We start from the raw sequence: 18,768 nt of genomic DNA on the forward strand, positions 1-18,768 counted from the left end.
AGTTGCCCCTGCCTTACAAAGGGTTAGTCACTAATCAATAAATAAATTGGCCTACTTTGATAACTTTGGATTCTTTCCATGAATCCATCGCACCGATAGTTGGATCCAATTGTGAAGAACCTAGGCCCAAAATGTATTCAGTAAATGAGATTCAAACCAACAAAATTTAAAAAAAATGTCTAAGACCCGTCGATGAAACATTTCAAGTTAGGTGTCATGTAAAAGGAGACACCTTAAGCATTCGAATGGTGAGTATTAGGGCGATACTATTTTTTTACAAATAACATTTTCAACCACAGGCACCTCCCTGCTAGTCTCGAGGAACGAGGTACTAAAATATTACCTGGACCTTGAGAGCTTCAACAAAATTGTATAATAAATTGAAAAATCATGTTCATAATATACAGCTCTTTTTCTCGATGTATATTTCTTTCAAGTCTAAAAATTTATATTCTTCAAGCTGTTTAACATGTAGGTAGATAAAGAGGTTCTCGAAACACAACATAGACCAGTGGTTTTCAACCTTTTTCAGTTCATGCACCCCCTTTTGATAATTTACACAAGCTTTTCCCCCCTATCGGAACCATGAAAGAAAAGCTGTAGTAATTAAAAAATATAAGGCTTTTAAAACTTTAATTTTAAACAGGTTTCAAGCAGGAGCAGGAAAACACCAATACACGGGCATTTTCAGCATCACTTGTGAAGGTGTGTGTTACGATTTATCGTCAACAAGCATATAGAGCTTTCTAAGCCAGATCTCACCAATACAGGCTTAGTCGTGTATCCTTATAAAATCGATTTGTTTTCAACCAAAAAATTAGCTGATATTAAATTTCGAAAAATATTTCACTTATGAATCCTAGTTCATTCGTGTTACATGTTTCAACAAACTGTGTTTTAGTGGAAACATAAATGAAATAAAACTAAAAATCGGCCTACAACTTGAATAAAAGTTCGGACACTGAAAAAAAATGTCGCACCACCGTCAATTATAAAATCGCATTACATGTGAAATTTTTCCACTCGCGATTCCCCCCCTGCAACGGTCAAATTCCCCCCTAGGGGGGAATTCCCCCCCGGTTGAAAACCGCTGACATAGACGAACATTTGCTGCTAAACTGCCTCCGAACACGATTGGCTTTGTTTTGGTAATTATAAAAATGATTTTCAAGATCGATATCCAAAAGATATATAGCATTTTAGTTATTCCATGTATGCAAAGTTAAAAAAGAGGAATTCAATTGAGACTGCGTACATAAGCAAGTTGCTTTGTTCTCACAATGATTGATTATTAGAGTGATTGAAGTAATTTATTCAAGATGTTACCGTAATCCGACGTCAACTGGTTGGCATTCCTTGTACTTTTACAACAACTATTCTCCATTTCCGCTGCGTTTTGCTTGTTCACATTCTCTCATACATGTGCAATCCGTGCTAACACAGTGCATCAGAGTAATTTCGCGAGAAGCTTCAACAATGATTCAAGGCTCTTGAGCTTGACCTATATCGGAAACACCACGACACGCCGTATAAGTTTTATTTTGGTTCACTCTATAGTGTTTGTCATCTGAACGGATGTCGTATTTGTACACTGTTAGATCACCAATGATCGTGCGAACGAATAAAAGAAACAGCCAGCAGCAATGTGTATACGCGAAGCAGTAGATCTATCGGAAATAGAAATAAAATATTCGCATCGTGGTCACATCCTTGGAGAATTATTAATATTGAAATGCGTCTTTGTATATTATTTTTAAATGAAATTTGACATGTTAACTTCAAATATAAATTACCTAAAATCTGTAAATTTTTGCTAATTACTAAAGGCTGTATTACACTTTTTGACCGAGCGTCAAATATTTGTCACTTTTTGCCAGATAGAAATTTGGTCGAAGATAACTGTTTGTCACTCTCCTTTTTTTCAAATGTGGCAAACACGGGCAAACAACAATCATAATGTCAAATAAATTTTAGATTAGAGGGTTAATGGTTATGAAAAAAAAATATAGAAAATAAAGTTTCGATACATAAATTCCGAAAGAATAATGCACGAAAGTTTAATATTGTTCGTTTTGTTATAATTCCGTCAAAATTTCATTCAACCAATTTGCCCCCGTTAACTATTAGGCCTACATTGAAATAAGTATGTAGGTACTCGGTCGAACACAGCTAAATTCGTCCTGTCTAATCGAATAATTCTTGCGAAGCTTAGGCAAGAGAAAGCTAAATTTTTATTGCACTTCAACATCATTCCTCTGCATGGAAATGCCGGGAAGTTTTTTGGGACATAGGTTTCATCGAATATTACAAAGAATTAAAATTTCGTTAGTTGTTTGCCAAAAAATAACGTCGTATTCTGCCTATCAATATGATTAGTGCATAAGCTTCAACCTGAATGATTCCCGTGTCGGCACGCACTGAAAGGTCTAATTTTTCCCAAAATATTTGTTAAACATTCACGTCCTTCTGGTGATTTATTGTTTCGAATTGATCATGCACATGACCATAACCTCAACCTTCTGCCGGTTGATTGAAGTCTCCGTGAACAGTCAACGAGTGAGCAGTCCAGAATCATGTCGTTCGTCTGAATCCGAGGTTTTGAAGCTTTTTTAAGTCGCCAGAGGTTTTGAAGAGAAGACGCCATGGTCTCTAGCCATCTAACTGCCAATCAATCTAGTTGTAGGAAGTCGTTTTTGAGTCGGCAGATACAAGCAACATGTTTCAAGTAACGGATAAGCGTACCTTTTCAAAATTAAGTTAGAAATAATTTGATCTAGAAAAAACGAAAAAAAAAATAAAAAATGCATTACGACAGAAACTTTTAACTCATCACTAGATATTGATCTAGGTCTTGAAATGTCGAAGAGAAACTTTCGAGGGAAAAAGGTTGAGGCACTTAAAATTAGAGACTTGTTCACGTAAATACTGAAATTTAAATAACTTCTAAGTTGCTTCAACAATGTTAAAAAAATAAATAAATTTAGGAATTTTTAGGATAAAACGTCGTAATCGTAATCGTAATCGACGTCGATGCTAATGCATGAAACTGTCGTCGTTGCAACGGCTGTTGACCCATATGACATCACTACTTGTAAGCAGACACGGTATGGCCTTCCACCACAATCTTTTGATCGGAAAAATATAAATGACTGCACGTGAGCATGATTGAAGTAGGTGTGCCTGAGGCGTTTACCAAGCTTCAAAGCTTTGGCCATTTCCAGAATATTGAATAGTTGACACCATCGAACATCATTTATCTTGTTTTATAGCAGTAATCCTAGTACCGTTATACCCGTAGTGAAATATGTTCCAGTTCTTTCAATATAAATGAATATCGTTTTTTCATTTCAATAGTTGGATCTTTCAATCCGTCTGAAGCCGAGCTCTGCTAGCTAAATCCTCACAAATTTATAATCCCACCCGCTTTTGCTTGAAGTAACTATCCACTCCATACGTGAATGCACTTAGACCGCAATTTGGTACTCCGATTCGATCGTGTTGCATTTCCCTTCTGATCCCATTCTTTGGAGCCAAGGGTTATAGCTTACGTGCAGCAAACCAGCGAACGATTAGTCCACTAGTCTAAGAGCATGTACCTTTCCCACTTATTTGCACGATAGATAGCTAGAAGTGTTATATAACATTTGAAAAATGAGACAAGGTCTGTTGCATACCAGAACAAACCGCCCGCAACCTGCCACGGTGCGTAATAATGTATAATATGTATATCGTATATGTTATAGGTACTCTAGTTTCGAATCTAAAGCCTGATTGAGTATTGCGCAGAAATTTTCCAAGTACCTGAACGCACAATTTACATTCTGGAACGAAAATCTCAAGCTTAGCACTAGAAACAAATATGTGTTAATGTTATGTATTTGTGTAAATTTGGTTGTAATATATGTTGAATGTGGTTTATATTGAAATTTTCATCTCTGGTTAATATAAACAAATGTCGTTTTGCCTTGACCTACATTCGAAAAATTATTGTTTTTTAATAGAGTAGAGAGAACAAGTCGAAACGTATTTATAATTTAGCAACCGAAAGGGAAAATCTACTAACAGAGCACGGCGCGCGACACTGAAATATATTCTTTGTCTTTTCTACGAAGAGTGAAACAAATTTAGGCAGTTTCTGAATCTTGATTGCTAAAGGTTCACGTGACATGGAATATGATGATATCGTTTGATGCGTTCCTCGATCGTCTGCGGCGATTTGCTAAACTAGAGCGAATGAGTTGGCCAGCGAATTTTCACTTAGCAATGTTTCCAAGCAAAATTGAATTAATTTAAAATAAAACGTCTTTGTTTTGAAAAAATTATCTGTTTACCCTTAAAGGAAACTTTTTCACAGGGCGAGTTCAAAAATTGACTAATTATTACCAATAACCTTGAAAGTTATGAATGAAAAAATCGCAGCAAGCCAAGAGCGCGAATAGACGTAAAATTTTGACGTGGTTTAAATGTTACTAGAAAAAATCGAATATTATATTCCTTGTGGTATATTTCCTAAATTACCAGTAGTGCAATGGTGTTTTATTGTTGCGTGCTTGAGGTGTTTTCATTATAGTGAATCAGGAATAGAAAATATGCCATCCCAGATCGATCCGGCATAATGTCCTTTAAACCTTCAGTGAAATAGTAAAAACAGGCGTTCGTAGTAGCATCAGAGTCCCATTAGCGCAACGGAAAAAATAACAGTGACAAACAGTGAAAAATTTAGAAATCAAAATGGATGGCCACCACCATTTCGTCACTGTCGCCGCGGGTGTTCAAGATCAAAGCATTTTTGGTTTCGATTTCAGTGGCCGTTTGGGTCCGGCAAGGCCGAACGTCGACAAGAACGTAATCCTGATTCCTGGATGGTGAGCTCGTTCCATGTGATCGTTTACAAGCGAGGGTTGACTCATGTTAGTGTACGCAAAGTGTTACAGGGAGCCATTTATTTTGCTTAAGAAACAGGAGATATAGACCATTTCTTAGTATATATGGAACTCAATTTTTTTTCCTAATTCATATCCCTTTCATAGAGCAAGTAATGGCGTATAAAGCAAAAATGCTAGGACTAGAGTTAGTACTCAAGTTCCAACTGTAACAGTTAAAGCGAGTAAAGGCGCTATATCTTTGGTTTTGAAGCCCGAACATAAGGAGGAAACACCTATGTTCCATCCCTGGAAATTGGTCAACAAAGGAGTGAACTTTCTTAGCTTTATCAATCCCAACGAATTAGGTATATTACTTCTTACTAGGGTTGGGACGATATCGATAAAACCGATAATATCGATATTATCGTGTGAATTCAACATGTGTGAAATCTCCTGGGTGCCAGACTCCCATGGCTTCCTCTTCCCGGATCCTGGTCACTCCTCGTTTAGGCCGGCCTCAATCAATTTGCTCGATGGCTACTGTACAGCAGGTCTTAAACAGGCCAATGAGATTCAAAACAGCAACAGACGTACCCTTGATCTTTGCTTTATCAGCGAGGAAATAGGCTCAGATTGCTCAGTCTCCCGCGCTCCTGTGCCTCTCGTAAAAGAATGCAGACACCATCCTCCTCTTTTAATGACATTGGCAGTAAACCTGAAAAATAGTTTCAATGAAGTTATTGATAGCGTGATGTACGATTTCGGTAGAGGTAACTATGACGAGATGAACGCGTTCCTTGCAAGTATTAATTGGGAGGAGACATTCTGTGATACTGATGCTAATTCGGCGGCATCAACTCTGTCTAGCATCTTGCTATATGCCATCGAACAATTCGTGCCACGTAAAAATCGTCGGAAACCTGTCAAACCCGCCTGGTCAAATCCACAATTAAGAATTCTTAAGAGAATTAAAAGATCAGCACTCAGAAAATACAGCAAGCATCGCACTGAGCAAACCAGAGCCCGCTACGTCCATGCGAACAATGAATATAGAGAACTGAACCAGAGTTTGCACAACACTCATCTTGGCCGACTTCAGCAACGCCTCAGGTCTAACCCGAGAAACTTCTGGTATCATGTCAACGAACAAAGGAAAGAATCTGGACTGCCTTCGTGCATGACCAACGGTACAAACGAAGCGGATTCAATCCCCGGTATCGCAAACCTCTTTCGTTCGCAGTTTAGCAGCGTATTTACTAGAGAGACCCTAGCTTACGAATGTCCATCACTAGTGAAATGGTGACTAAGGCAGGTAAACAAATCAAATCCTCGACAGGTTGCGGCCCAGATGGAATTCCGTCGCTAATCTTGAAACGATGCCTTGGCCCGCTCGCAACTCCGCTAACAACTGTATTTAATCTGTTGTTATCATCTGGTATTTTTCCTACTTGTTGGAAAGATTCTTTTGTTTTTCCTGTACATAAGAAAGGCTGCAAACGCACGGTTTCAAACTATCGCGGTATAGCAGCATTGTGCGCTACCTCTAAGCTTTTCGAGATTATTGTTCTTGAAACATTATTCTCAAGGTACTCGCATAGCATTTCGCCGGAACAGCATGGCTTTATGCCTAAGAGATCAACTACAACCAATTTAGCCACTTTCACGTCATTTATCATACGAGAAATAGAAAATGGACATCAGATAGACGCCATCTATACCGATCTCTCCGCTGCTTTTGACAAAATGAACCACGAAATAGCCCTGGCGAAGTTTGACCGTATGGGCATCGACAATAGCTTGCTGACCTGGTTGCGTTCTTACCTTATCGGCCGGAACATGTCGGTGAAGATTGGTGATTTTATTTCATCGCCAATTTCTGTCTCATCTGGAGTGCCTCAGGGGAGCCATCTCGGCCCTTTCCTCTTTCTTCTTTACATGAATGACGTAAACAACACTCTCAAATGTTTCAAGCTATCGTACGCTGACGACCTTAAGTTGTTTCTCGTCATAAAGGATCACGCTGATGCTTTCTTCCTACAACAACAACTGGAGTTGTTTGGTGCTTGGTGCTGCATCAACCGGATGTCTCTTAATGTGACTAAATGCTCAGCAATCTCGTTTGGCCGTAAGCGCACTCTTCTCCATCACAACTATTCGGTACTGAGCTAAAGCGTGAGACGACAGTAAAAGATTTGGGAGAGCTGCTGGATTCAAAACTGAGCTTCAAGGAACACGTTTCGCACGTCGTTTCCAAGGCATCGTCCCAGTTAGGCTTCATTCTTCGATTTTCAAAGAAATTCCACGATATTTATTGCCTAAAGGCACTATTCTGCGCTCTTGTACGTCCAGTACTCGAATATGCTGCGGTAATCTGGTCTCCCTATCACCAAAACGACACACATAGGATTGAAACCGTTCAAAGGAAATTCGTTCGCTTCGCCTTGCGTAAACTCCCTTGGCGCGACCCCTTCAACTTACCTAGGTATGCCGATCGCTGCAAACTCATCAACCTAGAGCTGTTAGAAGCGAGACGAAATGTAGCTAAAGCTTGCTTTGTTGGCGATCTACTGCAGGGAAACATCGACTGTCACACTCTTTTGGGTCTACTTGACATCAACACACGGCGCCGTGATACTCGCTCACACACTTTTCTGCACATTCAGCCCTCGAGGACTAAATACGGACTAAATGAACCAATGCGCAGTATGTCCCGTGTGTTTAATCGTTGCTATGCTGTCTTCGATTTTAATGTCTCTCGTGTTAGCAATAAGAATAGCTTTAAGACAATTTTCTGTTAGCTTAATTGTACTGTTAGTTAATCTCAATCTGTCATTGAGGTAAAAATTTTATCTGTTGACATCAAATATAATAATAATTTTATCGGTACGATATTTGATATGTACTTTTACAGGAATATCGATTGTCGATAATACATATTGGACAAATTGGAAACCCTGCCATTCATCTGTCAAAAATTTTCACTGACGAAAGTATAAACCGCGCGTTTTAAAATGTCAGAAGTGTGGAACTATTTTATTAAAACTAACACAACTTTTGCAGAATGTAAAATCTGCCACACAAACGTTCCTCGTAGAGGTAATACAACTAATTTAAAAGTTCATTTACAAAAACATCCAAACAAGGAAAAAGCACTCGAATGTGCTGTAAAAAAGTGATAGTTTGCATCTTCCTAGTTCGAGCAACACTAAAACATTGGATGATATTTTTAGGGAATCCGAGTTATGGACAGGTAATGAGCTTGTTTGATTTTGTAAGACTGATATTACTTATCTAAACCACAATTTTAGATCAGGGTTCAAAAACTAAAGCGATCGACAATGCCATTGCTTTCATGGTCGTAAAGGACTACCAACCAGTTTCAGTAGTAGAAGATGAAGGTTTTATCAACTTGCTGAAAATTGGTGCTCCGCGATACCGAATTCCTCAACGAAAACTTATTACTAAAATCATTGACGAAAAATACTGCAAACTTGTTGATAGCGCAAAAAAGGTTCTAGAAACATCAAACGTCACGCTTACCGCAGACATATGGACAGATAGTCATACAACACGTAGCTATTTAGGAATGACCAGCCACTTTTTCAACAGTTCAATCATTGCGAATCTTCAAACCATCGATCTTGGAGTGTATCCTCTATACGAGAGGCATCAGAGTTTCTATATATCATCATGTTTTGAAGAGATTATCAAACAGTGGAGCATTTCGAAAGATCATGTGAGCTTCGTTGTTACAGATCATGCTGCGAATATGGTGAAAGCAGTTGTTGACACTTTTACCGCAAATAAGCAAATTGGATGTGCTGCACACGCTGTTAATCTTGTTGCAAAGAAGGCTATTGATCACACAGAGAACCTTGCTGATTTGTTAGAAAAGGTAAAGAAGATTGTCGGCTTCTTCAGACGTTCAACATCTGCCAGTGACAGTTTGCAAAAAGCTCAAATAGAGAACGGACAAACGCCATTAAAAATTTGCTCATTTGTACCCACCAGATGGAACTCGGAGTTCTTGATGATTAAACGGTTTGTAAGTCTTTATAGTCACATTGAAACTGTGATGAAAAATCAGGATCGTATAGAGGAAACGGTTTCACAAATGGACAAACACATTTTAGAAGAAGTAATGGAGATTTTGGGGCCTTTAAATGAAGTGACTGAAGATCTGAGTGGTGAAAAATATTCGACGCTTAGCCGGGTGATACCAATAATTAATTGCTTAACGAGAGCAATCGAACAAATAACCCCGAAAACAGTTTGTGGAAAAGATTTAAAATCGCAGCTTTTGAAAGAAGTTAAGAACAAGTTTTACACAGTTTTAGAGTTTCGTCTGTATATGCCATGAGTACGCTGCTAGATCCAAGATTCAAAGATTTACACTTTAAGAATATGCAGGAGATCGAATTAGCGAAGCATGAGATAATCAAACTCGTTATACCAGATTCAGACGCAAGCTGTGATTCAGATGAAGATTATGAAGGTGTTGATGAGGCTCCTACGAGGATGTTCAAAAAAAGTTGCGTATGGAGCCATCACGAGGGTATGGTGCAGAGATATAAAAACCGAAACATATTTCTGAGAAAACCGGCCGCCGTGACGAAGGAACTCGACATATATCTGGGTAGTGGAATAGAACAGGTGGACTAGAACATTTTCCGATACTGGGAGGAGAAGAAGAACGCGTTTCCTCTGATTTATAAAGCGGCAATGCAATTGCTTCCTATGTTGTCAACATCAGTTCCTTCTGAACGTTTGTTCTCGAAAGCGGGTCGTATTCTATGTGACTCAAGGAGCCGTATTGATCCTGAAAGAGTTAACCGAATCACTTTTTTGCATAACGTTAATGTAAATGACTTCATGTTTAATTAAACAAACCTATGTTACTGCTTAATAAGATTTAAAACTATGTTATCTTTTGCGGAAAAAATATGAACGGGCTACTCATACAAATACCTTCTTTCAATATCGTTTCGATATCGATTTTTTTTAATCCGATATCGTCCCAATACCGATATTCTACTAAAACAAATATCGCGATAACGATAAAATAGTGTATGGCACATCACTACTTCTTACATACGGATTGCGCTACACAGTAGGCCTGGCCGTTGACAAGAAAAATGTATGGAAACCATTTTTTTTAAATGGTGGATACCATTTTCCAGGATCCTTTCAAGTACTGGCTGTGTTAGTGTAGACTAGACTAGACTAGACTAAAAACCTTGAAAGTTGTGAAATAAAATAATGTCAGATACATAGTAGATACTGCAGTCACCTCTAGAAAACAAATCATCACTTTTATTTAAAACATTAAACGTATTCCATTTTTTTCGTTTTTTATTTTTTGTTAAGCGAAGTATAAATTTTCTTCTTCGTCCTTTCTATGTGTTTTCTAATTTTCCACCGAGAGAAGGCATCCTTCAAATAAACATTTATTACGATTATATTAAAATATAAGCAAATAACATGCGCAGTCTCTCTCATGTTTTTGCGTCTCACGATCACTCAACTTTGCTATAGTTTCCAAAATTCTAAAAAACAAAGCACAGCCTTGGTGGTGCCATCATTCCGATTTGAAACTCGACCTTCTGTTTATTATGCACAGACTTCGCAGCCAACTGTTTGAGTGTACAGGACCATTGCTTGTGAAGCTAAGCGCTACGATCCTACTGACACTAACAGTCTTCTTCCGAGCCTAGACTCGAACCTACGACGACTGGCTTGTTAGGCCGGCTTCGTACCTTGGGAACAGCTAAGAGATTTCTTTTTAGTACGTAATTATGATTCAAAAAATGATAAAAAAAAACACATACAAAAAATATTTATCTTCAAGCATTCGAGAGGGGTCGGTTCTATTGATTACACTACAGATATGACAGAGTTGGTGTAAATGTTGGTGAAATATTTCAGTGGGTGGAAGGCTTCCTTAGATCAAGGAATTAAAAATATTACCGACCAAAAACTTTCGTTGACATTATGATATGAATAAAAGTACACATTTACTATTTTATAGATGCAGATCCGCTTTATTGGTGTGAATCAATATAACTGCACTGTTTCCACATTGTACCACCGATTGTAGCGTTTTTCTGATTTCGTACCCCTCGTTTCTATTAGTTGCCGCACAGTAGCTGCAACAGATTTCAACGCAATCAAGCTTTCACTATGACGTTTTACGACGTCCACCAAATGGTCAATTTTTGCTTTAACGGTGACATCGCGTGACATGACAATTTGTTGATAGTGTGCATCTATTAGCAGCGTACACCACTGGACCACTTTTTCATCGCTGTCAAAGTCGGTGCCTGCGGTTGGGGTTTCCGTCAGATGAGCAATAGGATCGGTAAGCAAATATGTTAAATAATCCAGTAGAAGGAGCATGCTATTGAAATCAATTTGCTGGCGCAGAAGAGGTAATATAGTATTCCGATTGAAACTGCAGGAAAGTACAATATTCAATAGATCTTGGCAGGACTGATCAGGTATATCATTGCAGCGGATAACGTTCATGTTCGGCAGTTGCTCTGAATTTTTTGATTGTGGCATAACAATTTCTGGATATTTACTAAGAAGCGTGTCTATGTCGGCTATACTTGTTTTTGATACTAAATGATCTTTACATGCTAAAGCATAGTTTAAGGCAGCAACCAATGCTCGTTCGGAAACGTTGCTGTATCTTTTCAAACACTTTCCGATATCCAACGAAGCGTTAGCTTCAATCATAATTGGCAGAATTTTGTCACTAATCTCCAACTCGCAGAATCCGTGCATCTCCATTTCGTTAGCAAATGCTTCAAAATGCTCAGAAAATATGAGTGGACCAATGGAGCTATCCGTGTTACTCATTAGGCGTATTTGAGCGGTGTCTACTGGAAGACTATCGTCTCTAACAATATCCAGCTGTAAACCACTTTTGCAGGCTGTTTGTAGAGATTGTTCAAACTTGTCTACGCTTTCAAATATTTTGAAGTGTTGATCGGCACTCTTGTCTTTCTTTTCTTTAATATCTTCAATAATAGTTTCTAATGTTCCAGCAAACGAATAATCCTCATAATCGCAGTCCTCGTTGATACTTTCGTTGTCTACATAATTCTGCATGTCGAGATTTTTCTGAGTACCAACCATATCTGACAGCTGTTCTTTGCTAATTCTGAATGGAACAACTGATAGTGTTTGCCCGAACGCTAACAAAATATGATTCTCACTTAGCCAGAAGCGAGAATTGCTGAAATATACCTTGAAGAATTGTTTTGCCTGTACCACTTTAAATTGAACGTTGTATAGTAATAACGTCGCGCCTTCCTGATTTAGATTGCTGGCATAGAGTGCAATGTAGTCCTTACTGATTCCGATCAACGAAAGCGGTTGCGTAGTGTTGATCATGTTTAGAATCGATATGAAATTACCAATATTTTGGGATTGAGAATCTGTGAAATCATCCTCAAGCCGTAACGCTTCCGAAAAAATGCGCCTATCGGACCCTAAAATATGAGAACACAAATAATATATTCATGTTTTCACAAACCAGCTCAATTCTTTTGAATAAATGAAAAAGATGTATACAATAGCAACTTACATATTGTAATTAAAGATGGACCGCCGTCGGCATCCACAATGCACTGCCCAACAAGTTGCACGTTCTTCTCTAGCCGGACCAGTTTGATTTTTCGAAAACCCTTTGCAGGTTTTAAATTTTCCTTTGTTAACTGTGTAAAATGCACCTCAATAATGCCACTTGCAGTTTCTTTTACAAAATATGCCAATATAACATCTCCAGAAGCAAGGATTACTGTGCAAACTTCCAGAATCGTCTCACGAGCGGGGTCAATGTTGGATTGCTTTACTACACTATCCGGATTCTTTCGATCTTCATTTCTCGTGTCTATTGCGCTTTGTAATGATTCGCACGAGCCATCATCGTACAATACCAACACTTGACCGTTTTCTACCATAAGTAATTGTAATATATGGCGGAAAAATTTTACTCGTTTGACTTTATTGATGTCAATCTGATTTTGAGCCCAGCAACGAATGTAACGATTATTGAAAACACCCACGTATCGATCAGAGCGGAAATCGTATACAACTTTGCTGGTGAGTCGTTCTAATGAAGTCCAACTATGCTGTAGCTTCTGGTTACTTAGCTGAAACAAACAATGTTATTTTATGTACTGTATATTTCAACTTTTTGGAATTTCTACCTTCACAACTTGAACGATGTTTCTACCGAGAGTATTGATAACGCAGCCGGTGTTTACATCTCGCGATAGACCGAGAAACTCTTGAACATCATTAATCGGGCACAAACTGTAGTAGGCCAGTAATTTAGCCATTTGAAAAAATTTGATTTAATATTAATATGTTAAAATTTAACCACTTTTGTATAGAAACACGCGGAAGGCACAAAAGCATAACATAAAAGCATGCACGGTGACGGAACAACAAAAGTCAAATATAACGAATAAAATGAACTAATGAATGTTGTTGATGTTTTCCTAGCACAATCAGTGTTGCTAATCTTTCCTATTTGGAAAAAATGCCTGTTTGTGTCAGGGTTCGGCACATGCCAGTGGCTAGCAAGGCAAGGATTTCTAAAAATTCTCTCGCGGAAAAGCCTTGTAGAAGTGCACGGGTACATCCAATCATGCTCGTGTATTCTACACAAGTGTGGGAATCGATATTACGCACTTTTTGTAGAAGACATTTAATATACCTACAAAGGTTACTCCGTTTTTCATACATCTTGCGAGATTAATTCTCGCCAGGTTGCTAACATCGCGCCATATTTTAGAGAACGCAAGTGAAACATGGCTGATGACAGCTGTTTCACGAACGAGTCTAGCAGTTTACTCAGACGAGCTACTCCAAAATCTAGCTGACTCCCCATCTGTAATAGCAAAATATGTCGAGTAACTCGCATCAACAAAAACCATAAACGGATTATAGTCCAGTGGTTTTACGATAACCCACATGGTTGTGACTATTTCCCGAACTAGATGTTAGACACGTTTTATGGTTATTGATTATGCGGGAAGTAACTCGCCGCTCGACTCGTCTTCTGTAATACACCCCTAAAATGTAATTGTTGTCAATCTGAACGACAACCCTGTTTTTGACAGCTCATCAAGGAAATGAACAAAAAATGAACAAGTTCGAGCAAGAATGATGAACAAAACATTTGTCATGCCTTATTTATCAGAATACTCAAAAAGCTAAAAGTCTGTACGTTTTTTACGAATATTAAAAATTGTTTTTTACCTTGTGTTTGTTTTTTGAATAAAGGAGAACGTATATAAATTGTCCACAGTGAGTCACGTTTATTTGGACTACATGTACATGAACCGTACATAAAAGGTTTTTTATTTGCATTAATGAATTATTTGCAGAATATAATCTAGCATCATGCAGGAGAACCGTCCGGAGTTATATGAAGAGGTCAAGCTGTACCGTCACGCTCGAGAACGTGAAAAGTACGATAACATGGCTGATTTGTTTGCACTAATGTCGACGCTGCAGAACCTTGAAAAAGCCTACATCAGAGATTGTGTTACACCACAGGAATACACAGCCGCTTGCTCGAAGTTTCTGGTGCAGTACAAAGTAGCCTTCAAGCTTGTACAGGGCGATGAGTTTCCCAACATAGAGGCCTTTGTAAAAAAGTTTCGTCTGGATTGTCCAGCTGCGCTTGAACGGATCCGAGAAGATAGACCGATTACGATTCGAGATGACAAAGGAAACACTAGCAAGTGTATTGCCGATATAGTTTCCATGTTTATTACACTGATGGATAAGCTGAGACTGGAGATACGCGCTATGGATGATCTGCAGCCCGAACTGCGTGATTTGCTTGATACGATGAATCGATTATCCCTGATCCCGGATAACTTTGAAGGTAAAGAAAAGGTTTCAACCTGGTTGGCAACGCTGAATTCCATGCAGGCATCAGATGAGTTATCAGAAACACAGGTCCGACAATTGCTGTTTGATCTGGAATCGTCATACTCTGCCTTCAATAACCTATTGCATTCAACATAAGCCTAGGAAGTCGTTTCGTTTAGACATATCGCTCAATGGTTCTCATAAGAGTTGAGCAGTATGAAGATTAGCCTATACATTTATTATATTTTAAATTCAGTGAATATATCGTTAATCAAAAGACTGCTAGAGGGATCCTTATTTAACTGTGAATTTATTGGGTGAAAAAAATTGCTTACGAAATCAACTTAACAAATATAGGAACCTCTCGATTCCATGATTACGTTCATGAGTACTGAAACAACGCATAGCTTAATAAGTTGCATTACGATAACACGTGATATATTTGATCAATCAATATCATTTACATATTGCTAAAACGTTGAGGACACGTGAAACTCACTGCGTCCGAGTGGAAAGTTGTCCCTTGACTGGTATAAAAGCGCATTGCGCCCATGCTCAAATGGTTTCCAACTCAATTTTTCGATTGTGCTGCCTCCTGACGCGCTTTTTCATTATACTCTTTGTGCCAATCGAGATTCATCTTTTGTACCGACTCTCCTCGTTCTTGTGCCTTTTTGCCACTAACGATCATGATAAGGCAACCAATCGCTGTGGCGAGCATTAAGTAATTCGCAAGCTTGATGCGGACCTGGTTGCGGCACCGCTCCATCACATCCTGACTGTAAATGAAAATTGCAGTATTTTTTAATAAACATTCTCCAACATATACATAGACATAACTCACTTGACAAAAGAAGGAATTTCATCGACAGATTTATATTTCTTTGTGAACACAAGCATCTTTTTTTCTAAGTTATTCGGTGCATGCGTTTGAGAACTTAAATTAGTAGTAGCTGAACGCGCTTCGCTGGGTGTCTGGCTGTTTTTTGGTGGTTCCTTCGGTTCTATCGAGCTGGTTGAATAGGACCCCAATTGCTGGCTGCGTGCTGCAATAAGTCTCACCTGACGGCTACCGTTCACCGTCGCGATACGTGCCAAACCACATGCACCAATAAAGCTCATGCTGCTTAATGTTGTCCTATGCGCAAACGATCGCAAGACGTTGGTTGACAAGAGATGAATAAAGGAAAGAGAAAAACAGAATCTGTATTAATAGTTTCTCTCGTCGATCATCTGCACGAAGAGGGAGAATAATAATTGCACTACTGGATTTTTAGTACGTCGCGTTGCGCACGTATACATTAGTAGGACAGTGTTGAGTTTAATATAGATATAGCACTCGATATTAATTAATTTTTGCAAATTTAATTTTTGCAGAAAAAAAGTTTGCGAATTAAAAGTTAACATTATTTTATGCTTTTAAAAAATATTTGTAACTAAACTTTGAATCGTCGTTTTGAAAACATCATGAATTTGCAATTTTTGGTCTCGTTTCCCCCGACGAATGATGATGACTCTAATCAACATATAATAACTTTCATACACAATGAAACACCGGTGTTACTGAGCATATGACATAAAAAAGCTTTTGTCGAACCAAAATAATCTTTAGTTTGGCTGAAGGTCATTCAGGCATACAAAACCATACAAATAAAAAAAACAGTAGTTTTACGATAGGTTCATATTTCTAAATCACATTAGTTGGTAAAATATCAATTTTTTTTAAAGAACTCAGTTTTTAATACAAATGGTTAAATTTTGATTAAATTTTTGTATGCAAAGTTCTCGTCGTAGCTTTCAAGTTCTCTTATCCTTGCGAAAAATTTCTAAAATCAGAAGCAACACATAAACACATGAGGTACATAAAACTGCCAGTCTAAACATTCGTTTATCAAAATATCGGTAGTAGCGGTATTAAAAAAAGCGAGACATCGTTACAATAATAATGTTGGTGCCTAGTGAAAATAACTATATAACACCTAGTTATATGTAGGCAGAATAGAATGCAAAAAAATTGCTTTGCAAGTAGGTGAAAAACTTCTAAATTGTGCATTTGCCGTTCAGTATCAAAATGCGAGACAAAAAGTTACACAATCGTAGATCATTTCTTCTCAACGCGTATTTGAAATTCTAACTCACCTGCGTTAGTTTTCGGTTAAAAAAAAATGTAATGGTAGTCTGGAAATCTATAGACTGAATAACCGATTAGTACTGTTCTAAAGCTTTCGATTTTAAACAATTATTTTGAAGAACATGCAGACAACTTTATACGCAATAAAATTGGCTCTGACGACTCTGTTGATATTGGTTTGGTTTTTACTTGCGAACGTGAAGGAGAGAAATATTTTGGGTTTTGTTTTCACACATAAACTGACAGTTGCATATGAGAATTCGCGTAGGTGCGAACCCAAGTATGATGACAGTTCTACAAGGTATGCTACATTTTTGTCTATCCACGCACACAAACAAATCTCGTTATGTAAAATTTCGCGTTTTGTATGGAATTCAGAACATTTTTGGAAATTTCTCGTTTTGTGTTGTTTTATATCTGATTTTTTTGGTTGGAGAGTGAATCTCCAGTTGAAACACACTAGAAATTGATATCAATTCTAGAGAAATATTTCAAAAGGTCCTATCTGCTTTGATCGATTTTTCGATCGATCAATTTCATTCAATCACCACAACTCATTAAACACCTGTTATGACACGTTATTTGCACAAGTTGATAGCGGAGGGATCATTCTAGCATTCGGAACGAAAACCATGCTTGGGAGAGTTACTAAAGCTGAACCATTACCAAAATGAAAAGACGCTCCGAAAAAACGATGAAAGCAGATAGGACCTTTTGAAATGTTCAGCTAGAATTTTGATTTAGTGTGAAAAATTGCGACAATATGTCGAAATAAAATATATAAAAATGCTATATTTCTAATAGTTGGAGCATAATCTTAGTCATTGTCATAGCTCATGACTTTTGTTACTGTATGAAACATAAGCGACTCTATTTAGAAGCGCTATTAAAGTACAAGAAAATAACGAAAAGTGCAAAAAGGTTACCAGCAAATTGATGAAAACAGCATATTTTACCTAAACCGCAGCATGTTTATGTATTCCCCACAAGTAAAACATGTTTCAACATCATTTCTATAACTTTTCAGGAAAGTATGTTTTATAAGTTTAGTTTAAAATGCAAAATCATTTCAAATTTCATACAAAATTGGAAAAAGTTCATAACGATCACTAATACTAATGCATCGACGTGAATAGCATACCTTGTAGAACTGTCATCATACTTGGGGTGCGAACAGCCTTAAAAATCTCCTTTACTTGTGTCAGGGCCAATAAACATAGCAACTCAATGGATGCGAAAAAAAGGCTAGCGGCAACAAAAGCAACATTTCATTGTCATTTGACAATTCTCGCCAAACATGTGAAAAGGGCCCATGTGCCATATGTAAACAAGCCACAATTTCACGTTTTTCAATAAATACAATCTAATCTACCCGTACAAATAAGATGGTTTGATTTAGAGTAAATTCTTTCATCAATAAAGCTTATTGGTAAGGGCAGATTTCGCTTGTATTAATCTAGGACAGGACGTGACAAGAGAAACCAAAAATCACCCAAAGTTCTGTCAAAGCGAAAGCCCTCTCTGATTGGTCGTTTTTACTTAGCGCACTGTTAAATTTTATTATTAGTCGGTACGGTTGGCCGTGCTGCGAAAACTATCGGTATTTTTTGTTCACACTGTTTTTGCTTACCAAGTGAATGAACAGCTTTTGGTTCAACAATTTCTTGAACCTTTTTTATACACTATACTGTGTAATGTCTATAAAAATCAACATTAGAAATGTTATTCATGTTTTTGAAACTACGTATGGTAAACAATAGCAGATTCATTTCATGAACAGCAAGAGGAACCCAAAATGAGTTGAAATTATGGCTGGTTCAAATAAATTTAACATATATCTTTAAATCAATTGAACTAGCATTATCAAATGAATTAATT

General features: G+C 37.7%; 3 protein-coding genes across 5 annotated transcripts; 1 reads left to right on the forward strand and 2 right to left on the reverse strand.

Annotated features, from left to right (window-relative positions):
* Positions 1-10,878: 10,878 nt before the first annotated feature.
* Positions 10,879-13,317, reverse strand: LOC129722001 (nucleolar protein 11). The gene is made up of 3 exons (XM_055675168.1): positions 13,082-13,317; positions 12,457-13,024; positions 10,879-12,361 (listed from the first exon to the last, which is right to left on the reverse strand). The coding sequence occupies exons 1-3, from the start codon at positions 13,211-13,213 to the stop codon at positions 10,920-10,922; spliced, it is 2,142 nt and encodes a 713-aa protein (XP_055531143.1). The 5' UTR covers positions 13,214-13,317; the 3' UTR covers positions 10,879-10,919.
* Positions 13,318-14,025: 708 nt separating this feature from the next.
* LOC129721686 (vacuolar protein sorting-associated protein 28 homolog) lies at positions 14,026-15,038 on the forward strand. 2 transcript variants are annotated; one of them, XM_055674558.1, is made up of 2 exons: positions 14,026-14,212; positions 14,267-15,038. In XM_055674558.1, exon 2 carries the CDS (start codon positions 14,283-14,285, stop codon positions 14,913-14,915), a length of 633 nt encoding a protein of 210 aa, XP_055530533.1. In that variant the 5' UTR covers positions 14,026-14,212; positions 14,267-14,282; the 3' UTR covers positions 14,916-15,038. The 2 variants fall into 2 exon arrangements, with proteins under 2 accessions (XP_055530533.1, XP_055530532.1); XM_055674557.1 differs by having other exon boundaries at positions 14,027-14,186.
* Positions 15,039-15,167: 129 nt separating this feature from the next.
* On the reverse strand, positions 15,168-17,108 carry LOC129721687 (UPF0389 protein CG9231). Of its 2 annotated transcripts, none has more exons than XM_055674561.1 (3): positions 16,899-17,108; positions 15,604-15,963; positions 15,168-15,538 (listed from the first exon to the last, which is right to left on the reverse strand). In XM_055674561.1, exons 2-3 carry the CDS (start codon positions 15,879-15,881, stop codon positions 15,331-15,333), a joined length of 486 nt encoding a protein of 161 aa, XP_055530536.1. In that variant the 5' UTR covers positions 15,882-15,963; positions 16,899-17,108; the 3' UTR covers positions 15,168-15,330. The 2 variants fall into 2 exon arrangements, with proteins under 2 accessions (XP_055530536.1, XP_055530535.1); XM_055674560.1 differs by having other exon boundaries at positions 15,604-15,897; positions 16,899-17,106.
* Between the last annotated feature and the right edge of the window lie 1,660 nt (positions 17,109-18,768).

The sequence above is a fragment of the Wyeomyia smithii genome, chromosome 2 (genome assembly GCF_029784165.1).
Source record: "Wyeomyia smithii strain HCP4-BCI-WySm-NY-G18 chromosome 2, ASM2978416v1, whole genome shotgun sequence".
NCBI lineage: Eukaryota > Metazoa > Arthropoda > Insecta > Diptera > Culicidae > Wyeomyia > Wyeomyia smithii.

What these genes read in the sequence shown, in the direction of transcription:
- LOC129722001 (XM_055675168.1), bottom strand. Translation starts at nt 13,213, where the DNA reads ATGGCTAAATTACTGGCCTACTACAGTTTGTGCCCGATTAATGATGTT. An exon ending in ACATCGTTCAAGTTGTGAAG is followed by an intron (nt 13,025 to 13,081) that starts GTAGAAATTCCA and finishes TGTTTGTTTCAG; the next exon opens with CTAAGTAACCAGAAGCTACA. An exon ending in TCCATCTTTAATTACAATAT is followed by an intron (nt 12,362 to 12,456) that starts GTAAGTTGCTAT and finishes CTCATATTTTAG; the next exon opens with GGTCCGATAGGCGCATTTTT.
- LOC129721686 (XM_055674558.1), top strand. Translation starts at nt 14,283, where the DNA reads ATGCAGGAGAACCGTCCGGAGTTATATGAAGAGGTCAAGCTGTACCGT.
- LOC129721687 (XM_055674561.1), bottom strand. Translation starts at nt 15,881, where the DNA reads ATGAGCTTTATTGGTGCATGTGGTTTGGCACGTATCGCGACGGTGAAC. An exon ending in GAAATTCCTTCTTTTGTCAA is followed by an intron (nt 15,539 to 15,603) that starts GTGAGTTATGTC and finishes TTTCATTTACAG; the next exon opens with TCAGGATGTGATGGAGCGGT.